The 27,095-nt window shown below is 41.0% G+C and overlaps 2 protein-coding genes across 4 annotated transcripts in view; one reads left to right on the forward strand and one right to left on the reverse strand.

Annotated features, from left to right (window-relative positions):
• ANO10 (anoctamin 10) overlaps nt 1-16,165 on the forward strand; it is a 120,250-nt gene extending 104,085 nt beyond the window's left edge. For both annotated transcript variants that reach the window (XM_031058893.1, XM_005423396.2), the window contains exon 13: nt 15,296-16,165. In XM_031058893.1, coding sequence (XP_030914753.1) covers nt 15,296-15,331 — 36 coding nt within the window. In that variant the 3' untranslated portion in view covers nt 15,332-16,165. The remainder of the gene's footprint in view (nt 1-15,295) is intronic.
• Nucleotides 16,166-20,326: 4,161 nt separating this feature from the next.
• Nucleotides 20,327-27,095, reverse strand: part of SNRK (SNF related kinase) — a 29,460-nt gene continuing 22,691 nt past the window's right edge. Inside the window, exons 6-7 of one of the 2 annotated variants that reach the window (XM_031058882.1) lie at nt 23,445-24,144; nt 20,327-23,403 (exon numbers count right to left, since the gene is read on the reverse strand). In XM_031058882.1, the coding sequence (XP_030914742.1) occupies nt 23,221-23,403; nt 23,445-24,144 (883 nt within the window). In that variant the 3' untranslated portion in view covers nt 20,327-23,220. Of the gene's footprint in view, nt 24,145-27,095 lie in introns of both variants that reach the window. The other variant, XM_005423397.3, reaches the window with a different exon arrangement.

The following is a 27,095-nucleotide window of genomic DNA, read 5'->3' on the forward strand; positions in this document are numbered from 1 at the left end:
TGCCAGCTCATATAAAACGGATTAGAGAAGCCAGGAGGAAAATATCTGCCAAAAGAACTGAATTCAGACAGATACTTTTAAAAGCTTTATTGTATTTTAAAGTTTTAAGTAAAATAAAGGAAAACTAAGTGGAAAAGCAGGATTGAATCAAATAGAACATTTTATGTTAAGGTACTGTAATACTCTTTTTCTTTCTTTTTCCTCTCTTTTCTGTTGACAACAAGTAAAACTTCAGCTATCATTTCAGAGCAGTTGTGTCTCTGTCATTTACTAGGTTATTCACTCTATTATAGGAGCAATGTGCGCTACTTATGGCTATATATCCTCTGAAATAGATGGAAAACAGAAAGATTTACTTTTCTGGGAAGCATTTGGAGAATCTGAAGTTTATTAGTTTAGTTGCCTTATTTGGTTTTGGATTGGTTGGTTGGTTTTTCTTCCTCATTTACCAGCACCACTGACCTTTTTTTTTTTTTTTTGAGAGGGCTTTAGTTCTTGAGTCTTTGTTAGGGCTGTGTAGCCAATCTGTGATTTTTTTGTCTGATTACCTTATTTTCGCAGGACAATCTTCTTTTTTTTTTTCTTTTTATCTGTTTCCTCTGATGATAATACTATCATTCATATTCCAAGGGTTTTTTTTTTCTCTTCTGTCTCAATTTTTGTTTCATGTGGAATAAATTACAAAACTTTTGACTTTTTTCCAAAAGTCAAAAGAATGTGGAATGTGTGTAGAGAAATGAGCCATAGCCTGGTCTGTCTACCCTGTTATCTCAGAGCAAAGCTGTTCCAGAGCAATGTATACTGCAATAGTGCACTTCTTGACTCAAGAGTCTGCTGCCTTTCTGTGACCTCTCCTTGGTCCCTCAGAGCGGAGGAAGCAACATTTTAAAACGTGTCTTGTTGGGCCAGAAATTGTTATCTTGTCAGACACTGAATGTTTGGTAGGGTATTGGCTTATTACAAAAGAAAAATACACGAAAAGGCCAGAAGGGACCATCTCCCAGATAAAACTCTGAAATTAATTAATGGGGCAGCTGAGCAGAAAGAATGGAGACATGAGGAGAGTAGTCATTCTATTTTTAGGAGAAAAAAAAAAAGGAAGGAAAAAGCTAACAACTCTAAAACCCCAGGAAAAAACAACAAAGATGTTCAGTGTGATAAAGCAATGGCTTTTCAAAGATGAAAACCAGTTTTTGATACCTGAGCAAGTGCTATTTTCATCCTGGAAAAAAAGAAGGCTCTGGATGACTTAATTGTGGCCTTCTAGTACCTGAAAGGAGCCTAAAGGGAAGATGGAGAGAGTCTGTTGACATGGGCATGTAGTGATAGGACAAGAGGTAATAGTTTGAAACCGAAAGAGAGTAGGTTTAAACTAGATATTAGGAAGAAATTCTGCGCTGTGAGGATGGTGAGGCACTGGAACAGATTGCCCAGAGAAATTGTGAATGTCCCATCCCTGAAAGTAAAGGCCAGGTTGGATGGGGCCCTGAGCAACCTGGTCTAACGAAAGGTGTCCCTGCCCTTGGCAGGGGGATTGGAACTAATTGATCTTTAAGTCTCCTTCCATTTTGAGCAATATTGTTCTCATGTCCAGATTGGGTAATCAAACTTTCAGGATCTGACCAATTAAAGTTCCTTCAAAGACACGTTAAAAGTTTAAATTTCAATGCAGAGAAAATATTTTGCAGGTTTAGCAGACATGTGCAGGCATAGTGATTCCATGGCTTTTGATAGGAACTAAATAGGAAAAAGTGGAAGGATTTTTAAAGTTTTTGTAATTATTTTGGTAACCTTCATGTAGGATATGATACATCTGCCAGAATGGATCACCAAACCCAGGTTTTTATTATTCAGGTCAGACTCTGAGACAAAAGAACTGTGTGTTAGATAATTTATTCTGCAGAGTTTATTTAGTTGTAGCACTTAGAAGGCTTAAGCGCATTAAGACTTGTGTTGCCTTAGCTCACTATAAAAATGCACAAGTGTTAGGTTCCTGCCCCAGAGGTCTTTCTGGGTATCTGTGCTGCAGGTACAGGTCACCATCTGCTTGCCCATGCAAGTTTCAAAAGCTTTCTACAATTCTGCCTTGTGCATTGCTTTTGATTACCTAGGAAAGAAAAAAAAGACTTGAAAAAGTTTAGGCAGCAGCACAACCTTAGATATTTAAGGACAATGTTACATGCTGTTGGAAGAGGAGGACTGTCCATAACACAGCAGGGATTGCTGGATATTTGTTGAAGAGAAGTTCTGTGTTTGAATAGTTTGAAATAAATTGAATAACTGAGGAGGTCTGTTTCTGTGGAAGGGGTGGGAGTTGTTATCAGAATATTCTTGAGCTGGTGGATTTTTTCAAAAGGTAAGATTACTTTTTATATATAAAGAGTAGTAAATCTGCTAAGTAGATGAGTTTCTTGTGACTCTTGGTTCCTTCCTGTTTCTGACTGGAGAAATTCTATCAAATTAATCAGCCTGTGTTTTTCCTCTTTGGGGAGACGGAAAGGTCTGCTCTTAACACATTCTAGCTAACATTTGGTAACCAGTAGTGAAGTAAATTCTTAATGAAATGAAAGACGGATTGGTGTGGGTTGGTAGAAGTACTGTTGAGTAAACCCAGAATTTAACTGGTCTGCCAGTTGAGAAACTCTTAAGTGGCTAAATTAGACTCGCGTGTGGCAAGAAGACACCTTTCTTCTGCAGGTGGGACACACCCAGAGCTTCCCTTACTTGTTTTTAACATGGTGATGTTGAAACTACCAGACCAAATCATTAATTAGTTTATCCAATAACTTCTCTGGGAATGATCCGTCCTGTTGTGTCCATGTTAAGTATATGAAAGTGTTTGGAGCAACAATTAATGGGAGCGGTTCCTTACTTGCTGTATCAATTAGTTTTAAGCTTATCTCATCAATAGGGAGGATTTTCATATCTGCTTCACAAATGAGATTATTTTTAATGCCACTGTGAATCTTCCAGTTTGTTGCATAAGCATTTAATATAAGAGCATTTATAAGGATCATAATGATTTCAAGCTATATTTTCCTTTCTATTTTTTCACTGATCAGCAGAAATCATGAAAGGAGATTCAGCCATTCACTAACACAGGACAAAACCCTCTTTTCTTCTTTTTAGTCAAACCCCTGCAGATTTCAGAAGAGAGAAAACTTATTTAAGGTGTTATTTATATATTCTTTTCCCAATAGTATTGGTGATTATTCCCATGTCACAGAAAGATGAAACAAAGTCAAGAAGCAAGTTCAGCAGATGGCAATTTCAATGGGATATGTTTCTTTGATCAAAAGTTAATAGGAAGGCAAAATTCTAAAATAATTACTTGAAGGTTAGTTATATGAGATTCATACCAAGTAATACAGAGTAACATAGATAATACATATTTTAAATTAGTGCCCAATGCTAATTAGTGTTTAGTATATACTGCCTGCTGAAAAACTCCTTTTCTGGGCTGAAGTGTGAATTCCCTATAACATTATGGTAGCAATATTGGCCAGTTCCCAAATTTCACTGTTAAAAATGAGGAAGGCATTGGGAGGAGAATGTTCAGGGTAGCAAAAACCAGCACATGGAAACCAAAACCTAACAGCCTCCCATTAATATTGTGGGTAATTCCCCTTTAAATACAAACTGTTAAAGTCTTCTTTATAAATGCATTTTCTTTATTTTTAGATAGATAAATAGATACAGTATAGAGGTACAGAGAGAGAGAATGAGAATCTGGGTGTGTGGATTCTATTCAGGTCCTTGGTAGATGCATTCTTACACTGGCTTACTGTAAACCACAGCCTCTGCTGTATTTCCTTTCACCACTAATAATTATTGTAATTTCATATTAGTAGGGGAAATTATGTTGCTGTCATTTTAATACATAAGAGATATTTGCTTTAGTTTATTGAAGAAATCTTTTGCTGCGGTTGTGAAATGTTGCTGTTTTCAAAAAGGGTGTAACTAATGGCCGTGGTTCCTGCAATTCTGTTGGTTCTATAATGGTGTCTTTACTTTCTGATTGTTTCCAGTGCCAAGAATGAAGCAGGAGCATGTGAGCACTGACATATTATCAAGCGCAAAGTGCAGAAAATGGATTTCTGCAGCTTGTTAATATTTTGCAATTATTTGTCCTGCCCTAGCTTGCATATTTGATTTGCCCTGAAGGATCTCTGGAAATGTGTGTTCACCTTCCATCTTATACCATCACAGAAATTTGCTGTGAATTAGCTAGGTGACTCACTGGATAATATTGACTCACTTAACTGATGCAAAATCATATGATGTTTTCAGCTTTTATTTAGAGTCTTTTCACAGCACTTACTGGCATGTTTTTTAAAATATGGTTGGTTTGACAGATGTAACAACTTATTTTATAAAAGTCTTACTATAAAATTTACAAGACAACATATTTTCTCACAAATGCTAATGTTGTACAGTGTTTCTATAGCAGTTGGACACTTTTGATGGGCTACAGCTAATATGCTGAAGAGAAATTACTTTAGATGTTTGTGTTGCATGCTAGGTAATATATTTTTTGTGATAGATTAAAGTTGAGGAATAGGAGTGTGATGGTAACTGGTGACCCAGGGTATCCAGTAAAAGCACTTTGCAATGTATAAAAAACATTCCAAAGCCAAGCCTTGAGGTCTGATAGAATTAAATTAGTGTGGCAATTTAACATGAATCACAATAGTTAATCCCCCAGTGCATGCTGAAGCTGGCACCATTAGCTCTGATTTCCATTGAAGCAAAAGAAGGAGGTCAGTCTAGAACAGCAGCTGGACTGGAGCTGCATGTATCTGTTCCACACATTCATTTCTAGGCTTCAGTTTATTGTCTGGCTTGATCCAGCCCCTCAGAGCAGAGCCCCAGAGCAGGGCTGTGCTGGCAGTACTTTGTCCTTCCTTTGGTTCCCACTGCTCCCGAAAGGCAGAGCAGGACAGTGGGAGTGGGAGGAGGAGTGGGGCTCTCTTCCCACCAGGACGCTGCCAGCCTCCAGGGCCAGTCTTCTCGGCAGCTCTTCTGCCAGCAAATCTGACCCTTAGCCACCTGTGAATTTGGAGGCAGAAGGGAAAGATTTCTCATTTTGAAGGAATTGAAAGTTAAAATATAAGGGAGAGGGTACAGCTAAAACAATAGAACAGCAGCGAATCTGCAAGGAATAAATAAGGAAAGGAAGTAAAATGCTTTAATAAAGTGAAAATACTTTAAGAAAATTAAAAAGCAGAAAAAATAAGGAGGAGTGTTACCAAGGCATATGAAAATTGACTTACTCTGTGCATGGAAAGCCTGCATAGACACGAGGTTCATGTTGACGAAGTAGAAGAATAATTGCCATATGCGTGACCTTTTTGGTAATCATTCAGGTTTTGTTTAGAAGGTAAAAATTTTAAAACCAAGTTCTAAACTTAAAACTCCCAATATTAATAAAAGAAATTCTTACAAATGTAGGTGTATTTTATATAATACATGTACTCTGCCTTTGTGTATTGTACTGCACAAAATTTAAATTTACAGAAAGGAACTGGGATTATAGGGTTGGCAAGGCATGAAAATAATAAAATTAAATAGTCAGAAATCATTCATCCATTTTTTTTCAATTTAAACCTCATCCCAAAATCTTTTGCTGTAGTTTCTCAGTTACATAGCATAGGGTGTTCAAAGGCACTAAAGCAGATCTCAGAAAGAGAATAAATGCTAATACTCAACATACCTACAGGTCATTGTTTGTCTTTATATTACAGAGCTGCTTAAAATATCATCTCTCTTCAGACTGAAAATAGTAGCTCTTATACAGCTTTAATTTGCTCTTTATTGGAAAAGAATTTCATAAAGCTTTGCAAAGAAATTGCTGATGGTATTAGAGGCAGAAAGGCGCAGAATTTTGTGAGGGTCTCTGATACAGTGGAGGTAGATCTGAACAGGATGCTGTGGAGGCAGAGCACTTCATCACTTCAAAACAAAGGTGGTGAGCAGCAAAGAGGTTTTCTTCCCACTAATGTGTTGGAAAAAGGGAAAAAGTATTTTGTTCACTCCTAACACAGGAAGCATATAAAGAGAAAGTCTGGTTTCACTGAAGTGAAAGAGAACTTTGCCATTGCCTTCACGGAAACCAGACCTTTACCCTTTGCAAAGTTGTTCAAAATTGCAACAGGCTTAGCAGGGCAATTAATAGAGATTATAAATCTGTAAATATTGCCATACCTATAATTTAGAACTATGTCAGCTGTTACAACTTCACTCATTTTGAAGATATGCAGTTATAAACTACCAAACCAACCTTTTACTCTCCTACCTGCTTATTAGACAGTCTTTTGTAGGACAGTGAGGGTCATGCTCTGTGTCCAGTTTGTGCCCCTTCAATGAAAATGGCACATTTGGTCAGCTGTGTGTATAATTGCATATTGTTTTGTGTATAATTGCATCCTGGTACCAAAACCTCTAAAGTGGCAACATGCCACGGGATGGGGTGAAAAGCAGGAATAACATTTATCTCCCCGTCCTCTGCCTGTGCTTAGTTCAAGAATTTCCTGAGCCAGATCAAACCATAAATCCACCGTAACTAATTTGAGTAACTTTATCTGATCTGACACATACCAACTTAAATATAGATTTAAGAGCAAATCAATAGCCTGTAATCATTTGATACTTATGTTTGGCCCAGTGTTTAAGGGAAAACAATTTATTTCTTTCTATGGGTGCATAGTCTACCCGAAGAGCTGGGAATGTGGCAGGAGGGAATTTGCCTTTTCACAGGTATGTCTGGTGAAGGAAGAAATTCTGTTAGTGGTGCCACTGCCATTTTGTATTTAAAGACCTATTTAACACACTTTAACATTCACAGAGTTAATTGCTTCAGAATATTTATAAAATTACTGTAACTAGAAATTGTTTACTGGCTCTGTGTTGATTATTTTTCACTAGACTGTAACCAAGCAATTGCAGAGCCCTCACAGAAAGTAGAAGAGAGAAAAGCGAGAATGAAAATATTTCACAAAATTATATTGTAATAACGTGCTTGGGTCAGGAGAGCTTCTGCAGGGAAGGAAAACAAATAAGATTGCCTGGCAGGTCTGTTCATTGCTGGCCTTGGACTCCTTGCCTAATAAACTCTTGAGCAGAATTGAGAATAGTTCATCACCAAATAATCTAAACATTGACTAGTTTTTCCTACCTTACTATATATTTTTTTTTAATACTCTGGTGACAGTTAATTTAGAATTAAACTTACTTTTCATGCTGATATAAGAGATAAACAAAGAGGCAAATTTCCTCTTAGAAAAAACTAGCACTGAAGTCTAATTTCTTAACGTGTAGTTTCTATTCAGATACACTATAAAGTTTTCTACTTATGTTTTTCAGACATTTGATTTCTCTGGCATTTTCGGACGTATTTGTGAGGCCGAAGTTTCTCGCCTGCCACAAAGAAATGGAAATTTTGTACTTGCAGCTTTGTGGCTGCTGTGTGGTAGCAGGACACAGGACAGCCATGCCCCCTGCAAATCTTTCTGCTTATTTATGTCAGATTTATGTTACAGATGGTAATTTCCAAAGATAGTGCCTGAAGTTGAGTTCTTAGTTTCATATCTGGAGGCTGATCTAGATTACCCAGTGAATGTCCTGCATAGAGGAGTAAACTTCTTATCTTGTTACTTGTTTTATTTGAAACCAAGTTGGGCTCTTTATGACTCCACAAATTAGGAAATTTGGAGAGAAATGTGAGCCCAGGGTGAAACTGAGACCAGCTGGGCTTGGGCTGGGGCTAGCCATGCCTTCGTGTCCACTGGCAGAGCGGAGAGTGGGTAGGATTTCAGTAGTGCTTAGATGTTGGGGTTTATGTGCCTGGGTTCCAGGGATGACTAATTTTGTGTCCAGAAAGTAGTGGAATATATTTTTTTTGTCTTCTGAGGGTTGAGCATAATTCATTTTGAGAGACTGTCTCTGTTTTTCACACAGTCTGTTCCCTGCTGTTGCATGGATTACAGGGAGACATGTTCATGCTCTTTGAGTTTTTCCTCTGCTCATTTTGTGGCATTAAATAGTTTAAACTGGTCTCTTGCCCTTTGTACAATAGATTTGCTAAAGGATGTTGGCAAGAGCTGTGGGTTTTGGCCTCTGCAACACTGAAATTGATGCTGTGTGGTCTCCCCTGGCTAAACCTCTGTGACGTGGGTTTGTGCACTCGAGGGAGGCTTGTGTCTGTGACCCAGCAGGTTCCTTCCAGCTTTTAAGCTGGAGAAAATGGAAGCACAGAAAGTCTGAAAGCACACATATTCTGAAACATGTCTTCTGCAGAAGCTGTAGTGAGCTGTGTATTTTTTCCATCACTCAAGCAGTTGGCCACTTAGGGAGTGTGAAGAGGAAGGACTCTCACTGTCCCCCTGCAGTGCCACCTTCAAGCCCCTCACCACCAGTGCCAGCGCTGCTCCAGAGGCTGTCTGGCTGCTTTCAGCAGAGTGAGTGAAAGGCATGTGAGCTTCAGTGGTAAATTAGGGCAGATTGAGCAGCCTGCTTGTTAGCCAGCCTTTTACTGCTGCCACAGAACCACAGAATGGGTAAGCTGGAAGAAACCTCTGGGATCAACTAGTCCAACCTCCCTGCTCAAGCAGGGACCCCAGAGCATGCTCCTTAGGACTCTGTCCAGATGGCTTTTGAGTATCTCCAGGGAAGGAGATTGCAGTGGGTATAAAGCTAACACAGCTATGTCTGCAGTTAAGCCTCAGTGTCAGCCATATCCATATATTAGGAATTTGTGTCCAGAAGGCTTATTAAACTCTCCAAGTGCTGAGTATTTCTCTTCCAAAGGGGATGTGCCTGCTCAGGGACACCTTGCTTAGTGAAAAAGCTTGTTAAACTTCAGAGGGGCAGAATAGTTTGGTTTATTTGTTTTCTCTTGATGGTAGCTAGTAATAGCAAGCAGGTAATTACATCCTGAGATGTAATTGCTATTAAAAAACCCTGAGAAAAGGAATTGTATCATTGCTCACCCTGAAACCATTAAAGCATCGTTGATGTGCTGTTAACCTAGGGGCCAACTGCACCTTTAAAACCATAGTGATGTCTGCTTGACCCAGGGCACAGAGCTAAAGAAATGAGTGTGGGACTGCACAGGCCATCCCTCCCCTTTGAGATGTCACCAAGGTCATGTCACATTGCACATTTTTGCATCATTGCTTTCATAGGCAGTCGATAGTTTCTGACTCCAAAATCTATTGACCAGCTGCTGATTGGGTGAGAGGTAATTGCATAAGCTAAAGGGGAGAGCATCCTTTGGGCTGGGCTGGCATCCTGGGAGGGTGGTTTGGGCACACACTCCTCATCAGGCTTTCAGATGTTGTTTAACATTGTATTTATCTGTCACTTGGCAACTATTTGACCAGTTATGGGGAAAAAAGTTAGGAAATATGAGCTACATGAGGAGAAAAACAGTGTAAATATTTTGAGGGACAGAATGCATAAGCTATATTCTGAAGAAAATACTATGAGACTGTCTTGTGTGACTTCCACTATTCTTCATTTTTATACTGTCAACTGAACTAAAATAAGGTTCAGCAAAGGGTGACTAATACTGTAAGAATATTGTAATGAGTATTAATTAATACTTTGCAATTTAAATCAGAGACAATCTGAAGTAGATCAGGAAAAAATCTTAGGAAAAAAATGTACTGCAAATGGGGTTGCTTTGACTGCAATTCCTCACATTGCTATTAATCAGGTACAATACTCCAAGGCACAAATTATGTGATTCTGCAAGTTTTCCTGACTCTGCACTTACTGATTTTGCAAACCTTTTGTTTCATTAACACTGGCTTTGTACTTGGTATTCTATCTTGAATTAGGCATACAAGAAAGGAAAGAAAAGACTTTTTTTTTCCTCTTTCCCATTACTTTCTGTGTCTTGTAGCAGATCCCATTCTGGGTCTGTGGAGTCCAGGCAAACTTCCTGTCACAATTCCTGTAGGAACAACTGTAAAAATCTCTCAGCCTGGGAGTGGCCTCAGAAGGTCAGTAGTCCTACTTCCTGCTCAGGATAGGATCGGCACCAAATTTAGACCCCAGGGCTGTGGGAGGGTGGGGTTTCCTGTCAGATGCTTTGAGGACAGAGACTCCAAAACCTCCCTGGGCCTCTGCTGCAGTGCTTAGTTATCCTTGTAGTGAATTGTTTTCTGATTGGGCTTTCTTGGCTTATTTTTTAATGACCACTTCATTTTTTATTCTCTGGTTGTGCACTCTGGCCAAAACCCTGATTCCATCTTCTTGCTGACCTCCTTGATATTGGCAGGTGTCTCAGAGCATGAGCATCACCTCCCTGCCCATCTTGGATTCCACAGTTAGGCTTGGCAGAGTTGATCAGTATCCTTCTTATACTGGAGGGCCCAAAACGAGATACGATCTTTTAGGTGTAGCCTAGAAGTAAGGAGATTAGTAAGTATTCCTCAAAAATTTAAATTACTGTAATTGCTCACAGTCCTTGTGAGAGTGACATTTCAGGATTTGTTTCTTTGTTATCTTCAGTTTAATATTCTTCTTGCTTTATTTTTATAAAAAATCTGCATTTGACTGTTTCATGCTCATGTGTGGCTTTCCTGTATAGAGGGTTGTTTCCACTGGATTGCAGCATCACAGGGCCATTGGTCTTGGCTCTGGGAAATGAGGAAGTTGTGAAATTGTTCCTATAAGTCTTTTATCATACTACTGAAGCAGGGGAGAAGCTGTATTCTGGAAATCAATAGCTTTCAAGAAGAATGAGGGGTTGTGCAGGATGACTTAACTGAAAATAAGCATTCAGTGTTGCATTGTGGCTGTGTGGTCCTGGGATTTATAAACAGGACTGTACTAGTACAGGGACTGGTTATTACTGCTGTCAAGAAGCATCAGTTACCATCTCCAGCTAAGGAAACAAACATGTTGCTGGAAAAGTGGTCAGAGTCAGAAATGCAGCTTAAAAGTAACCCAAGCCCAGAGTCCTGAAGCACCATTCCCTGCAGAGTGTTCAGTGCCACAGACAAAAACCCTGAGGGAAGATTTGTCATTCTAGGTGTGAAGCTACCATAACCTTACACCATTATAATCAGTGAGAACAAATTTCCATTAAATAAGCTTTTAAACCTTTACACAGAATAAAATACTACATGTGGAAGAGGCTTACTGCGTTTTGAAGTGGGTGTTAATTTGCCTCTTCTATAACTGGTTGGTACTTACAGATTAAGCTGATACAGTTCTTGAGGCAGCTCAAGAGCCAAGAAACTACTGTTGTTGTGATTGGACACCATTACAAAAGAAAAATTTTGTATATATCTGTCATGTTTTCATATTGTAATTAATGCTAGAAAATGGGAAAGATACCATGTACCACTGCCCTTTCTAACTGCTTATGAGCTGTTCCACATGGTGTTTACAGGAAAACCAGAAGATGGGGATGCTGATAAAATATATCTGCCTTCATGTATTCTTATATTTAATATAAACTATTTACATGTCTGTTCTTCATATGTACAAAGTTATGTGTACATTGAGTATGTACACATGAGTATTTACCTGTGGAAAAACACCAGTGCAGTGAGTCAATAGATCCTGGTTTCTTTGGTTTTCACTTTTATATGCTTTCTGTGTTTTGTTTCCTCAGGTTGTGGTTGAATTGTCAGTTGACATCAGCACACACAGTGGTAAAATTAGGAGTAGTTAGAGGCTGATTTACCAGGTCTGGGCATAGCTGGAAAATAACAGTGTTGTAAGCATCTGACACAGAGCTCAGCAAGGGCAGTAAATCAACATTAAACCAGCAAAGGCTGTTAGTGTCTGTTAAATGTTGGCTGTCCCACAGAAACCATAAAGGAAAGGTGGGAGTGTTTGATTAGGTTATGAGTGTGTGCAGAACCAGCACTGGGGCAGCAGGAGTGCTGGGTTCCAGTGCTGGGGAACCAAGCCCTGGCACTGCTCTGCTAAATCCCTTGGCAGCTCCTGGGGTTTTGCTGTAGTTGAGGTCTCTGGTGCAGCTGTGTATTTCTGTTATTTCATGGTTTTAGTGATTTAATTTTGTATTTTGGTATTGTTGGTAGCACTAAATCACATGTTTAGGCTTCCATAGCCCCCCTAACTGGAGAACTACCACAACCATACCCTGAGGTTGGTGTTTCTGGAGCCCACAAAGGAAGTATCCTGATTTCCATGTTTGGTATACAGCTCTGTTTGTGGTGTGAAAGGATCTGTTCCATTTTAATAAAGTCCCTTCAGAAAATTTAATGTTGAAATGTAGGAAAATCTAAGTAATTGGTAAAGCCTATTTGTAAACCACATTAAAGGGTTTTTGCTATTTCTCCTGGAAGTACTGTCTAATTATATTACATGTGCTTTACAAGGAAATTTAAACTTAATAAAATGGAAACAGCAAATCTATTGAATTACAGCAGATAAATATTTAGAGCATTTCCTAATAGTAGAATGTTAGGATAAACAACACTGTAGCCCCACTAAAATTAATACCAGTTTAAACACGTTTCACTCATGCATTGCATGCACAGGCTGCTGTTGCTAAGGGTGCTGCATAAAACAGAGCATTAACCATAAACCTTTCACTAGTAACTCTCAGCTGATAATAAATGGAGAATGGCTTCTTGAGCCTGCTCATTTCTGAGCTGTGCCTCTGATTAGTTCACAGAGGCTTTTAATACCCCTCAAATGAGTGGGGTTTGTCATTATGTATCTAGTAGGTTTAACAAGTAGATCAAGACATTTTTAATATCTCTCTTCCATATTTTTAAAATACTTCTTAAAGCTTACAAAGAAATGTCTTTTTGAGGGAAGAGCAGTTAACTCAGCCCCACAGGTTCCCCAGTGAACCTGTTGGGGCTGTCAGGGGAAAAGTGATCTTAAAAGGTACCTCATCAATTCCCTTTCTCAGCAATAAAAGTGTAAAAATACACTCCCTTTCCTATATGTTGTCTTAGAGAAATATTTTCCCATTGAGCAGGAACATTTACTTTTGCAGTAAATAAGAAAGAAAATTTTTAAATTCTTCAACCTGAACTTGGCAAGGAATTTCTCTGTTTAAAGGTGCCACCACATGTTGCTTGCCCAAGTGATAGCTCTTGGGGGAGCCTGCTGCTGCCAGGTACTGCCAAATACATTTTGGTATTAGAAACTATAAAGAAGAAATTAAACACACAGCTCTTGGGGTTCTCACGTGGCTTATGATTCATTTCCTGAAATATGTGTATGACTGCATTTGGACTGGTTTTGCCCAGCCCTTGTGTGCCATGGCAGCATGTGAAGCTATTTTAAGAAGTTTTTCTACTTACTGGCCTGCTCAAGAAGCTGGGATATTTGTTTGTTCATGTCATGTATTTTAAATATGATAGCATAAGATTGCCAGCAGAAGACAATCCTAGTTTAAGATTAGCTCAGTTAAAATTAGGAGGGCCTTCAAAAATAAAAGAGAGGGGTCCAGCTTTTACAGAGTTTTTGGACAGATTACATTTAGTCATCATTAGCACTCGTGCTTGGTTTTTTCCCAGACTTTGGCAAACCCTGCAGAGATCAGAGAATAAAAATACCTTTCCAGTCTTCTGCATTCCTCATCAATCCCCATACAATTACACCAGTACTCAGAATTTATGAAAATCATTCTAAAATAAGAGAATGTGTGTATTTGATGGATCAGGAACTGAATGAAGGTGCTGTCTTCTGTGTCTATGTTTTTGTAATAGGAGGAAAAGACACTTTAATTAAAGATGCTATCATTTTATTCAGACATTTATTTAAACAAGTGAATCAGGATGTAGAAGAGGAATCTATCTGTATTCCAGCCTTTAGCTGTGGCTTTTTTTCCCTGCACTGTTGCTATGGAGAAGCATATAAATATTTGTATCACAAACTAATTTTACTTCACTTATAGATGGCATGGAAATACAGATAAAAATGGTAAAGAAAAGTTGTTGTAGGTGTGTTTTAGCATGCAGAGTAGTGTTTTGGAATAGGTTCAGGCCCGGACTAGCAGCAAAGAAGAGGCAGAAGGTGCTCTGTTGTAGCATCTGACATCTTTGTATCCCGTGTTGTGAGATAGAAACTGAATGATAGTGTGCACTTTATTTGCAGCTTTGTCTTTTCCAATTTTGTTATAGCATTTTTAGATACTTCTCTAATAGCTTCTATGCCATGAGCCATTTCTATGAGATCAAATACAAATGTAAAAGAAACAACTTTAGCTCAGTAGCACATGTCCATCCTGCACAGGGGAATGACACAGAACCCACACTGTGGCTTGGGAGTTGAAAGCTGCATAAATTGTTTCTTCCTATGATCACTCATATTTTTTCATGTCCAGCCTTTTCCTTTCCTTGCCTGCCAAATTGCCTCCAAGGAGGCAGTGATACTGGGCATGAGTGAATTGCAGCAGTGCTGTGCATCTCCTTGCCTCTGCTCCTCTGTCTGTCCTTTGGGCTGGTCTCCCTCTCGTCTCCTTCCTGAGACTGTTGTCTCTGTCTTTTTTCTTCGGGGTACTTCAGTCACTCTGACTATTTCTTGGTATATCAGGGTGGTTCCAGCCTTCCAGACACTGCCAGGCCCTTGCTGACACCCCCCAGGTGATGTGTGAGAGATGCCTTCAGCACAGTTTGAGCTCTTTCTTGTTGCCTCTGTAAGTTCTGTGTTATGAAACATTCTCTTTAACAAGAAGCTTCACAGAGCAGCTCTGTTTTCTTTTACTCAGCAGATATTTTCATCACCTGGGATTGTTGTCCTGGTTTCACATGGTGACATGTCTCTGGTGACATCTTAGGATAATGAAAACTGGTTATCAACAGGATTGGAAATAACATGTATCACCAGAGCAGTCTGCTACCTCCTTCTTATATCACAGGATGCTTTTATTTAATTCCACAACAACAACAACAGAAATACTGAATAACAGTTAACAGATTGTTGCAATGGGAAGTGGGGGCAGCAGTTTGTCAGTTCATTGACCTTTTGAGATCAGCTTAAAAGCCTAAATATTTAGGGCTAAATGACTTTCACATAAGGGATTATTCATCACAAAAATAATTAATTAACATACAAATTGCGTTGCCATTTGATGAGTGTTTTGGTGGACAAAAGTATTGCCTGTGTTAAAATCGTGTATTTTGTAAAATTCAGGCATGACAGACTGGTGGTTTTTGTTTTTAAATGCTCAAGCTCTTTTTTCGGTGCGGTTTTATTAGTCAGCTGCATTCGGGAGTGTCCTGGGCTCTAGCTGGTTTGGTAATTCCTCCTGCTGCCGCTGTACTCAGCGTCTCTCCCCGCTCTTCTCTCCTGGCAGCAAATGAAGCTGGCGGCGGAGTCGCTGAAGGAGTAAACACGGAGGAATGAGGATGACTAAGGCGGTCACAAGCGAGGCGGAGCCAGCGTTTGTGCTCGTGTGTGGCGCTCGGAGTGCACCCTCCACCATCTACTGAGTAGGTGGCACCTGCTTGTATGAAACTCGGTAAATAATCTTTGCCTGACACTGTAAAAAACTGTATTTTCTCCTGCTCTCTTTGTTTCTCATATGCAATTGCTTGTGAAGGTAACACCAAATAAAGCGCTAAAGCTCATGCCAGGTCTGGATAAAATCTGCCAGACTCCCTGTGCTTTGAGTGATTGAAAACAGATCCTGTGAGGAAGCATCCAGAAGCTCACTAGAATTTTCAGCTGCAACTTTCTAAAGGGGAAAAAAAAAAGCAGACTATTATTTAATTTACTCTCCCTTTATGGTTATTGCCCCTTTTGTTCCTTCATTACAATAGCTAATCAATCCTCTGTTATTTCAAAGATTTGCTTATTAGCTACTGCTTGTCCACAGCAAATTAATTTAAGTATGTTATACATTTCATAGGGAACAACAATGTATTTCATGATGTGATCTGAGAAATAGTTGAACATAAATATTTATAGAGTATGTATTATATAGTCCTGTTTGCTAGTTCTCTAAATAGGTCCCATCTGAAATCTTTTCAAAAGCTAGGTAAAAAAAAAATTAGTAGGAAGCAGATTGCTGATGAGTGACTTACGAAGCATATTTATTTTCTAATTTATATTGGATTTTGGTATCACTCCCCTGGATTCTGAACTGCAGTATTGTATGAATGGATCTTCTGGTTAAATGAACTAAGAGCAAACAGATCAATTAAAGTTGATACTTGATATACCAGTACTTGTGTTTGTAGTGAATATCTGATTTGGTTTTCCTTGCATTTCACAAAAAGGTAGCTGTCCTAATCTTTCTTTGTTTCCTGACAGTAATAGGACAAAATCTACAGTGTTTGCTCCTGTGACCTTGTGACAGTTTATTTTTGGCTGCTGTGATGTTCAGTTTTGCTAGATGTAACTGTATGTGGTACTTGCTGGAATTTTGTTCACAAAAATCTGCTGCTGCCATAATTAAGGTGCTTGCCTGCTTTGCACATTTCAGATTTCTGCCACAGGGCTCCCACAGCAGAGTAATATAACTAAACTAAAATAATATATTTTGTCTGGAACTAAAAATTAGGATTGCTCAGGCTCTGCAGGTGTGACCCAGTAAGAAATGACTGATCTCCTGGGAAGAGGAGAAACCTATGGTTCCTCTGTTCTTGCTTCTCCCACTGTTAGTCCCCCACGCTGCTGCTATTTCAGGGGTATCTCATGGGCTGCTGCTTTCATAGCCTGTTCCTGAAGCAGTGGCAGGGCTGGGGCTGCACAAGCTCTGCCCTGCGGATCTCTGAGGGAAGCATGTCACCCTTCCTGTAGTGCTGTAGAGATCCCAAAACCAAATATTTTCTTAGGAGGCCGTGTGTTCTCCATGAAAACTCCCCATCTTTGCAGTCTCCTGCCCACTTTGGTCTGAAGTAGCTCATGTTTCTTCAAGTTTTAACTGCCTGGTCAGTGGTTTTGAGTGAGCAGTTCCAGAGAAGAAAAATCCATGGGATCAGTGCCTGTTGGAGTATGTTCTTGTGACCTTGCACCCATTTTGAAGGGATTCTGCTGGTTTGCTAATTGATGGTGGTCTGGGAGCATGAAGTTGGTGTGTTTTGCTGATGGCAGCTGTATCAGGTGTTTGGAATAACTTTCTAAGATGGGTTAGAAAAGGAATCAAGTCGTGTGTCAACTGTGATCATGTGAAACAAGTAAGTCACCTTCTGCAAAACTGACTTAGTGGTTTTCCTTGTGGGATCCATTTAGTTTGTTTTCTGTGGATTAACAGCAAAATCTCTAGTGAGGTCTAAGTACCCAGTGACTTCAGTAATGTTGGCTGTTGCCTTTGCCTTGGGCAAATCCCTTCACTTCTGCTTAGTTTCCTCATCTAGAAACAGGGATTATACTGTTCTTAGGTGCCTTCTCCACCGAAAGTGAGGAAGTATGGAGGAATTCTGACCTTCCATGGTGTGAAAAGTATGGGACTCCTTTGTTTTATAGGGATTAAAGTTAGTTCCACATACTGGGAGAACTCTTGTTTAACATCACAGATGCTACATGGTCACGAGAGAGACTGTTTCTATCCTAAAACACACGCTTTAACCTGCTGAGAAATGTTCCCTCATAGTGCCAAGCAGTATTTTGTCACTGAACTGAAATTTAGCTCCTATTCCTCTGTATGCAGCTCTTTGTCCTTTCACTGGAGAGGGGTTCCTGTGTTTCATACTGTCTGGTGTACTGGGTTTTGTCTTTTGGGTTTTTTATACATTCATGGTGGCATTATTTTCATTTCTCATTTGAGAGAAAAAACTCTTTCTGTCTGTGCTCCTGATGTTGTTTCCTTTCTGCTGTAGGTGCACCTGTAAATATTGTAGGATGCCAGGGATCTCACTGACCAAAATCAATATCAGAACAATATCTGACAATATCAGAAAGAATAAGGTATTTATCAGTAGCTGCCATTCACAAGGTATGGAATCTGAATGTCTGTTCCCAGGTCCAGGCAGGGTCCCTTACCCAGCTGAGAGAGCCTCACACCTCTAGACAGCTGTGGCTCAGGGCCCTGCAGGAGTGCAGGCCACCAGAGAGGGGGGTGCAGCAGTTCTGCCAGTGCCCGAGTCTAAGCCATAATATAAGTTTATCTCTGGTCTCAAGCTTCAGGGAAAATCAAGCATGAGGCTGGAGCATCCTGTTTGGGAAGATGACTGTGTGGGAGAAGCCTGTATCTGTCTGTTAAGACTTGGATTTTACAAATCTCCTTAGCAGCAGCAATAACAATCCAAGAAAGCTGTTCTTAAGAAGGGCACTCATAAACCACTTGCTGGTGATACAAGAGTTCTCTCATCAGGTTCCTTGTGAGTGCAGGTCTAATTGTGTGGCCCAGAGGGATCTGCTGACTCCAGATACCTACTGAGGAGAACAGAAGAGGAGAACACTCATTACATGGAAAGGTTCCTCTGTAAGCAGGCAAGCAGTTATGGATATTTTAGCCTACCTGGGCCTGAGGGAATTGATCTTCAATCTCATTCAGAGAAATTTGTTTCCTTATTCGTGTAAGCAAAGCCCTGGGAACAATGCCTGCTACTATGATGTGCTTTCTTCAGGACAGCTCTGCCATGCCTCACCCAGGAGCTCCAGGGGTGAGTGGCAGTGCCAGGGCTGCCAGCAGGGCCTGGTGACTCAGTGCCAGCCCTGGAGGCTGGTGCTGAGAGAGGAGGCTCTCTCTGCACCCCAGTGTTTGATACAAAGCACTGTGGTGATGGCCTCTGTCACCACTGGCATCATGAGGGCATTACTGGGCCTGTCCCAGGCTGAGGGCATGTGGCATGCAAATGCCCAGAGAGAAAACCAGATCCTGCCTCCCCTGCTCTCTATTTCTCAAGAGAGAGCAGTGAGAGGGAGGAAAGAGGAAGGTGTTACACAAGGGCCTGCTGAAATGAATTCCTGAGATGAATCATCTGAGAGCCCAATGTCTGTGTTACCTCTCTGTGTTTCTCAGGCCCTATCCTTGCATTGTTCTTACAACATAATTCTTCCATCACATCTGAAAATAGAGGGCATCTCATTCTTTATCCCTATGTAATAAGACTCTGTCTCTAATACAGGGTTCTTGACTTGCAGAAATTGATGTCAGTTTTAATACTGGTAGATAGGCCAAACTGATTCATCTTACAATTACAATTAAAAAAATAAATAATTAGCCATAGCCTGTGGTTCAGGGAGGGAGCAGCCTAAGACAACTGCAGAGACACTGCTTTGGAGATGGGCAGTCCCTCTAAACACCCTATGCATGTGAGGGAGCCTGGCTGGCTACATGCAGTCAGCAACTTAACAAGTGAGTCATTGCTACACTTTCCCAAGTACAGTCACATCAAGGTGTTACTGCTCAAACACCTTTTACTGAAAGCAAGTCATCATTTGGAATTAATGACAAACAAATCAGTTCTGATTTATTCACATAAGCTTAACCATGGGAAAGGCTAACAGGGTGGCTGGGGTGTCTCTGATGTTTGAGGACCTTCCAGCTTGCCCTTCTTCCCTGTTCATTGGTAGCTGCTTTGGGATTTCTTTGCTAATGAAAAAATCCTTTAAAAAAATCTATCATGAAAAGTGTCAGACCTGCACCTACCAGCTACTGAGATGTTCCTGCTTGGCCTTGCAATATGTTACGCCTTTCCTCAGTCACAGCCCTGCAAATTCCTTGGCCACTCCTTTCCTGCTACCACCTCCACCCCGTTCTGCAGTGCCCGGAGCTGGGAAGCTCCTCAGACAGGGCAAGCTCCCAGCTGCACAAGCCTGCAGGTGCAGCTCTGCACAAGTGCCCTGGCCTAAAGCAGTGGTCACTTAACGCCAGTTATTCACAGAACCTGTTCCGTGCCCTTGCTCCCTTGTGTCCGTACCTGCCCTGGCTGGTTATGCTTTGTGCTCCAGGAGCAGTTCAATCACAGCAGTGTCCTGCTGAGCTGCTCCAACCACAGGCCACCAGCAGACACCTCTGAGAGACAAGATGCCAGAAGCCAGCCCGCTCCCAGGCAGCCCCATGCAGCTCACTGCAGCACTGGTGGGGCAAAGTGGGCTGGCATTGCTGCCCCTCTCTATTGTTACCATTACTGCTTTACCTTATAAAGAACCATGGTCTGGAGCTCTGCCTGAGGAACAGCGCCCTCAGCCTTGAGACAAAAACTCAGCAGACAATGACTGTGACAGCTGTTAAGCCCAAATGAACTTGTTTGATCACGGCAGGAGAGTAGCTGGCAGTTCACCAAGGGCTGTCCGTCCACACACCAAGCTGGGCTCTCCCAAGGCCAGGCCCTTGCTGTTCCCAGGAGCTGCAGCACAGGGACCAGCCTGGAGCCTGTGCCGCCCTTGCAACCCCAGCGCCAGGAGACACAAACCCCAGCCACGTGCGAGTCAGCGCTTGTGCATCAGTCAGGATATCACTTTTATTAACTGGATTTTCCATTTCTGTCGCACACCATGAATGTTTGTACAATGAAAAAGCCAAACATTGCCAGAAGCAATAAGATCAGTTGATATTTCTGTACCCTCTTAACACACATGGATTCTTTCTTGGTGAGAAATTTTTACACTTCTGTTCATTAATTCTGCTTATTTAGATTGCTACTCTTAAAATTCTGTGTCAAGATTGTCACATCTTAAATACAGATTAAGTTGCTAGAGGTACATTATTTTTTATATATTTTTATATACACACATACAGAAAAATACAAGACTAACTGTTTTTCCACAATATTTACTTTATACACTACTGTAACTATATGCAACTCTTAAAGACACGTTAAGGGGTACAAGAAACTGTTTACTTGCTCTAAATAGTTTGGTCCAATAGTATCTTAATGTAGTGGTTATTCTCGCCCTTCCTTTTACGTGACGACATAACACGACGTACACCACATGCACAATCATTCACCTATCAACAGAGGGGGAGAGGACAGCACTCAGACTAACACATCTGTACACATCTGTACACCCAGAGGTCCAACCAGCCACACACAACTATAAGGCTATAATACAACTATGCAGCATAAATGGTCAACACTGCTGTTCTAAAGTGAGCACCATATATACAGTCGTATATAAAAACATTGGAAACAAAATACACCCGGGGTTAGTTAAAAGGTGCCATTCCAAGGCTGTACATATCAGGAAAGAGTATTTACAATACTTGGAAAAAAGCTGCAACAAATAAAGTTTATTGCCAATGCCCTTTATAAACTCATCTCCTACGTGGATGTTACGCTCACTGTCTGTGAACCACACATCTCGTTTCTGGCCCTTGGTAAGATCCCTGCTCAAAAAATTCAAGCAATTATGTTCTATGGCTTCACCCACACGTCTATGCTTGTAGCTTTTAACTAAACTGCAACTAGAGATTGAAACTTAAAGAAGCAGAACACTTCCCCTTTGCCTTGTTCCAGAAGCAGAGCCCCCAGCTTAGCTCACCAGGAAGGACACCCCATGCACTTCAGACTCTCTGAAGTCCTGCAGGAATCACAAGAGCTGGTGTGAGCTGTGGCCATCCTGACCCAGCCGCTCTTTGGTGCTCTGCTCCCTCCACAGCAGACACAAAACTCGGTATTGACCATTCTGAAAGTGTTACAAGATGCTCAACAGTGTCAAACTCCTCTGGGACACCCAGGGTCTGCCCAGGGTGCTGCTACATAGTACCCCCAGTTTCACTAGCATTGCTTAGAAGACCCAGTGCACAGCATGAAAAAATAAAACATTCTTGCCCTTCCCAAAACTAGGAATCTGCAATATATTTTATTCTAGATAATAAAATTCCACAAAGTTAATTCATCTGGTCAAAAGTATCCTTTTGTACAGAAATACTCTAAATCAAGACCTTGCCATGGCAATGGGAAATCTGACAGGAAAGCTCAGAGCTGTGAAAGAAACACTTTCCTACAGGCTGTTTTAAATGGACTTTATGAACAAGTGCATTACTGAGGGAAAATCAGTGATGTACATGTGGGGAACAGCAGTATTTTAAGTCCTAAAAAGAGCAATAACAAAACTGTAAATGACAATTTCAATGTGAATCCAATTACCTAAAGGTTTTCCATCCCTTACTGCCTTCTGGAATCTCAGGGAAGGGAGGTGAGAACAGCAGAGAAGGTTTACAAGGTAGAAACCTAAAATACTAAGTGTCATGATATACTACTAACAAAAGTAATTCATACAAATAGTTTATTTTCAGTTAGCATGTAAAAACTCAGAAGTAGACTTAATAATTTACCTTTGTTATATTAAAAAAGATTGTCTGCTTGTAATATTAACATATTTCTATGGGAGAAAGCTGCCTTACAAATCTACTTGCCTCTTTTTTTTTTTAAAGAAAACTGCCTCTAGCAAAACAAGATCTTTTCAGTTTGATTTTTGAGCCACAGCTTCATCTATATCATAGCTTAAGACAAATAGGTGTGGGTTTAAAATCATATTTCAAGATCACTAATTTTCAGTGCATCTTTGCTTTGTACAAGCCTTGGAACATCTGAAAGCTCCCTGAAGAGTTTTCAGCATCAAAACATTATTGCTTTGGTTCTGTTTCAGACACATAGAAGTATGCCACATATCACATATTTTAGTTTTCACAGAAGGTCAGAACAAGAATTAACATTTCATAAGCAAACAAAAGCTTCTCTTTCTAGTTTAAGTGCAGAACATGAAACTTCTAAGTGCTTCATTTACATTAGGATCCAGATCCTTATTTTAATTTCATCCAGATCTTCCATAGTGAAATTATAAATGTAAAAATTACACAATAAAATATTCTGTTGTGTTGAAAAAGAAAAACATATCTGCTAGCAGCATGCAAAGACCATGCATCGTCATACCATCAAGCAAACACAAAATTAAAGTATAATAAATAACTGCTTGAAGCCCACTTAAAAATCTTAAGACAACAAAAGGGGGGTCCGTGACAAGGTGTTCACAGCTCTGACCAGGAAGAATGACTCTGTCAAGCGAATCGAGCTGTTCAAGTCAGGTCATTGTCAAATGACGTGACAGCAACTGGTTTGACTGGAGGTACACAGCAGCCCCTCCTTTGGGTTCCGCTGAATATTCACAGATATCTTTTCACAGAGAGGTAGTTGTAGCACATTGTTTTTCAAGTTCCTGTTCTTTAGCCGTTCCAATTCGTTTGTTGTGGCTGACATTTGGTCGGAAAAAAATTTCAGGCTGCCCAGTGATGAAGGCTGGTTTGCACTTCCGCTGGAGCTTATACACATTTTCCACGTTGATTTCTCCTGTACTTTTACACTGGAAAAGGACAGATTGTTTTGAGGATCAATAATGTATTTCGTGCTGCCGTGAATCTGTGAACCTAGACAAAGGCTCATTAGCTTCAGGCTTTCCACCAGTTCCCCTGCACTTCGGGATGAGAGCTGCATGGAGTTTCCAGATCCAGCGCATCTCCGAGTGGAACCCGAGGTGGTGTTGGTGTTCCCCCCAGAGCCACCGGAGGGACTCCCCCCACCTTTGCTGTTATCGCCCGGGCTCGTTTTGTCCACCCCTCCGTTGCCGTTGCTGGGTTTGCTTTGCCCACCACCGTCTCCCTGGCTGCCAGGGGGCCCTTCGCTACTATCCCGCCTGTGCCAGGAGTAAGTGAACCCGCTGTCCTTGTCCAGACGCCTCCTGCTCTCCGAGTCGTCATCGCTGGTTTCAGAGCTGCTGCAGCTGGAGCCCCGGCCCTGGCTTTTCCTCCGGTGGTAACGTTTGTGCACGGTGCTGGGCGAGGCAATGTTCATCTTTAACCTGCTGAGCTTTGGGGGCAAGTTCTCGTCCATGTCAAACTCATCATCTGACTCGCCCTCCTCGAAGATCTGGTTGAGGACTGGTGCGCTCTTTCTTGAAGTAAGACGGTTTGTAACCGAAGGCTTACGGCGCAGAACAACTTGAGTAGAAAGAGAAATAGGTTTTTTATCTTCCTCATCCTCCTCTTCATCTTCTTCGACTCTGAACAAGCACTTCCGGCCACTGGTAGTGGGTTTTAAGCTCACTGATGGAACTGCTGAAAGTGCTGGCCCGGCCAGTTCAGGGATCTCTTCCTTCTTTGTGGAATCCCCGAGGGCCTTGCTCCGGTGCCCGTTGAGAACGTTCTCAGCCGTGCGAGCCGGTGAGGACTGGGGAACAGTGGCATGGGACAGAGGGGTTGCTGTAAGGTCATCCTCCAGATCCTGGGGCACATCAATTTTTGTCGGCCATGACTGCCTGCATAAAAAATAGAAGATAAACAGGAAGTTTACATCACAGCAAGCATTTCAGAACTTGCAAGGAAGTGTAAGATCTGCACCAGAGAAGCACAAGTACTGACACACAAATTGGGCTGCTGAGTGGCATGTCTGTAAACAACAGTACTGAGTGACTGAGCACAAGGAAGTGTTCTCTGAGAATGTGCATTCCTTTGGAAATGCTGCTGTTTGAAAGGAACCATCTATACAAGAACACAGTTTAGAAATTATGTTGATTACTATCAAATCAAAATTTAAGATTTCACTGCTCTCAGAAAGTGAATTAAACAATAAAAATCCCTGAAATAATTGCATTTCAAAAAATAATCTGAGATTGGTACAGAACCACCAGTACCTAGAGGAAGGTAGAAGCCTATTCAAGCACAACTTAAGGAAGATTGTATTGGAAACTACTTCTAATATGAAGCTTCTGGGGTTTTCCCCCCAGTATTCTTAATATAAAAATTAGGTTAGAATTAACATGAGTGAGATTGAAAAGGTGAGTCAGATGAAACAGTCTCTCATTCTCACCAAGCTCTATTCTACAAAGTTCCCTTAAATTCTAAACACAGACAAACTGAGATCATACATTTATTTGTCCTTAGCTGAGAATGTGGAATGACACAACTGCATGAATTGAGAACTCAAGCTGCTTAAGAATATGACACGTGAATAAACTGTAAATCCAAGTTGCAAATGTATGACTGTAATAGCATTAGCTCAAATCAAAAGGAAAGTAACATGAGTGTCCATCAGTTTTACAAGTGGGCAGTTGATGTCTTATCCCCAGTATCTTAAGCTACTCTCTAATGATTTGCATTTAACTTTAAATCCTAACATATATTGTAATATTCCAATAATGCACACAGAATAAATTTAAGAACAAAGACTGTCAATCTTTAGTCTTGCTATTTTAAAAGCCTAATCCAAAAAACTAACATCTACAGACCAACATGGTAACACTGAACAATTCTTCAACTTCTTCACTCAGCATAGGCCCTGCATTTCTTGGCTTTCATTTCAAAAAGTTTGCCAATCTCCTAACTTTACATAACAAAAATACTGTCACTACTGCATGAAAAGCTGTTGTAAAGACCTCTGTTCACATATGGACAGCATATTACAAGACATTCCCAACCATACTTTGTGTGTACCAAAAGAAAGGGCTGCATGGCTTCATGGCCCAGTTTAGAAGCAAGAGGAGGACAACAGCAGAGAACATTTCACACCAAGTGTGACCCCAGGTGTCTGCCTGACAAGCTGCATACAAAGACACAAGAATCACATCAGTTTCCTGCTCTCTGCCATGTCAGGAGGTCAAGCTGAAGGACGAGGGAAGGCTCAGACACCCCTTTGCTGTGGCAGGACTGCATTGCTGAAGCTGCACAGAAAAGGACCCTGAAGTGTGAGATACTGGTCTACACCAGGTTGTCTCCTGACACCTCTCTCCCGAGCTGTACAAACTTTAAGGAGGAGGCTGGACTAAAACCAGAAATAAACTCACCCAGCCTTGCTGCAGACTTTGCTTTGAAGCACTTGTGTCGCTTATGCTCAACCAGCAGTGGCAGAAACCTCCAGCCCAGGACCCTCCAACAGTGGGACCTGGCTGCCCACACACCTCCTAAGCCTGTGTGGTGCATTCCCTGTGTGGAGCCATGCAGGCTCCTGCCTGTCTCTCTGGGAGCTGCTGCTGGCCCTCACCTGCCTCTCTCCAGTGAGGAGCTCTACCTGGAGGGAAGCAACAAAACCAGCAGCTCCAAGACAAGCTGCACAGACAAGAAGTGAAGCCTGGGCTGTGGTCTTCCTTGGTGTCGTGCTGGCACCCTCCTTTAGGTCCCAGCTGTCTCCAGAAATGCTGGGAAACACTGGCCCAGTTTGCTGATGACTTGTGCTCTGCTGTGCATTTTAAACACAATTGCCTGTAATTAACAAACAGGACTTAAATACGCTAGAAACATAACTACAAACATGACAGAAAATGAAGATCTCAATCTTACAGGAACTTGCCATGCTAAAAGAACAGACTGGTTTGTCAGCAAAAATAGGAAGAGTTCTGTAGTTGTCACAATAAAGAGCAAATATAGTATCTTACAGTACTGTAGTTGCCAGGCAATAAACCTCCTCACTACAGTATGTTTATCTCTCATAGCAGCCCATGTTTGCCTTCCTTCTGCCTCTCCCTTTATTCCCAGCGGGCCTGAGGGGAGAGAGGGACAGAAAACAAGCTGCAGGTTGGAAGTAAATTAATTTTCTTAAAATATTTTGAGGTCTCAAAATCAAAGTAATGCACTACTGAGTTGTCTTTTCTATAAGGTCATTCTATAGAAACACTTGGAATTTAGAACCATCATGGAGGCAAAGAACAGCTACTGGGACCATAAGAGCAAGGGTTCCCAAGTTTGTGCAGATGTCTTTGTTGTGAAAATTCGTACTCATAGGGCAGGCTACAGCTACTCCAACTTTACTAATTCATATAATAATTTAGATTCATTGAACTTTTTGTTCCAGTTTCTTATATAACTAGAGCTGCTCTTTACTGTAAGAGTGACACTGAGGGAAAAAACCCCAAGCAATTCAAAAGCCAACTTTATAGTTTTAGAATTTCCATTTGAAGGTGAACTCCAGGTCTTCCTCTAGAGTAATTTGTTTTATAAGTAATACTTAGTATTAGGCACATTTGATAGGATTTCTTTTTTCAAAGAAGCTGACATGAAAATGAGGGGATGATCCATCATGAGAGAACTGCTGAGTCAAAGTAACAGAGGTGAGCTCTCTAACACCAAGCTCCAGACCATTTATGTCTACAGACCCTTAGATGTCTGCAACAGTAACTCTTCTCAAGTACCTGCAACCACCTAAGATAAAATTTCCTACATTAGTGATCACTGAATGAATGATGATTAAGTGTCTTTGTCGTCCCCCGGTGGGACT

Source organism: Geospiza fortis, unplaced genomic scaffold (assembly GCF_000277835.1).
Source record: "Geospiza fortis unplaced genomic scaffold, GeoFor_1.0 scaffold231, whole genome shotgun sequence".
Lineage (NCBI taxonomy): Eukaryota > Metazoa > Chordata > Aves > Passeriformes > Thraupidae > Geospiza > Geospiza fortis.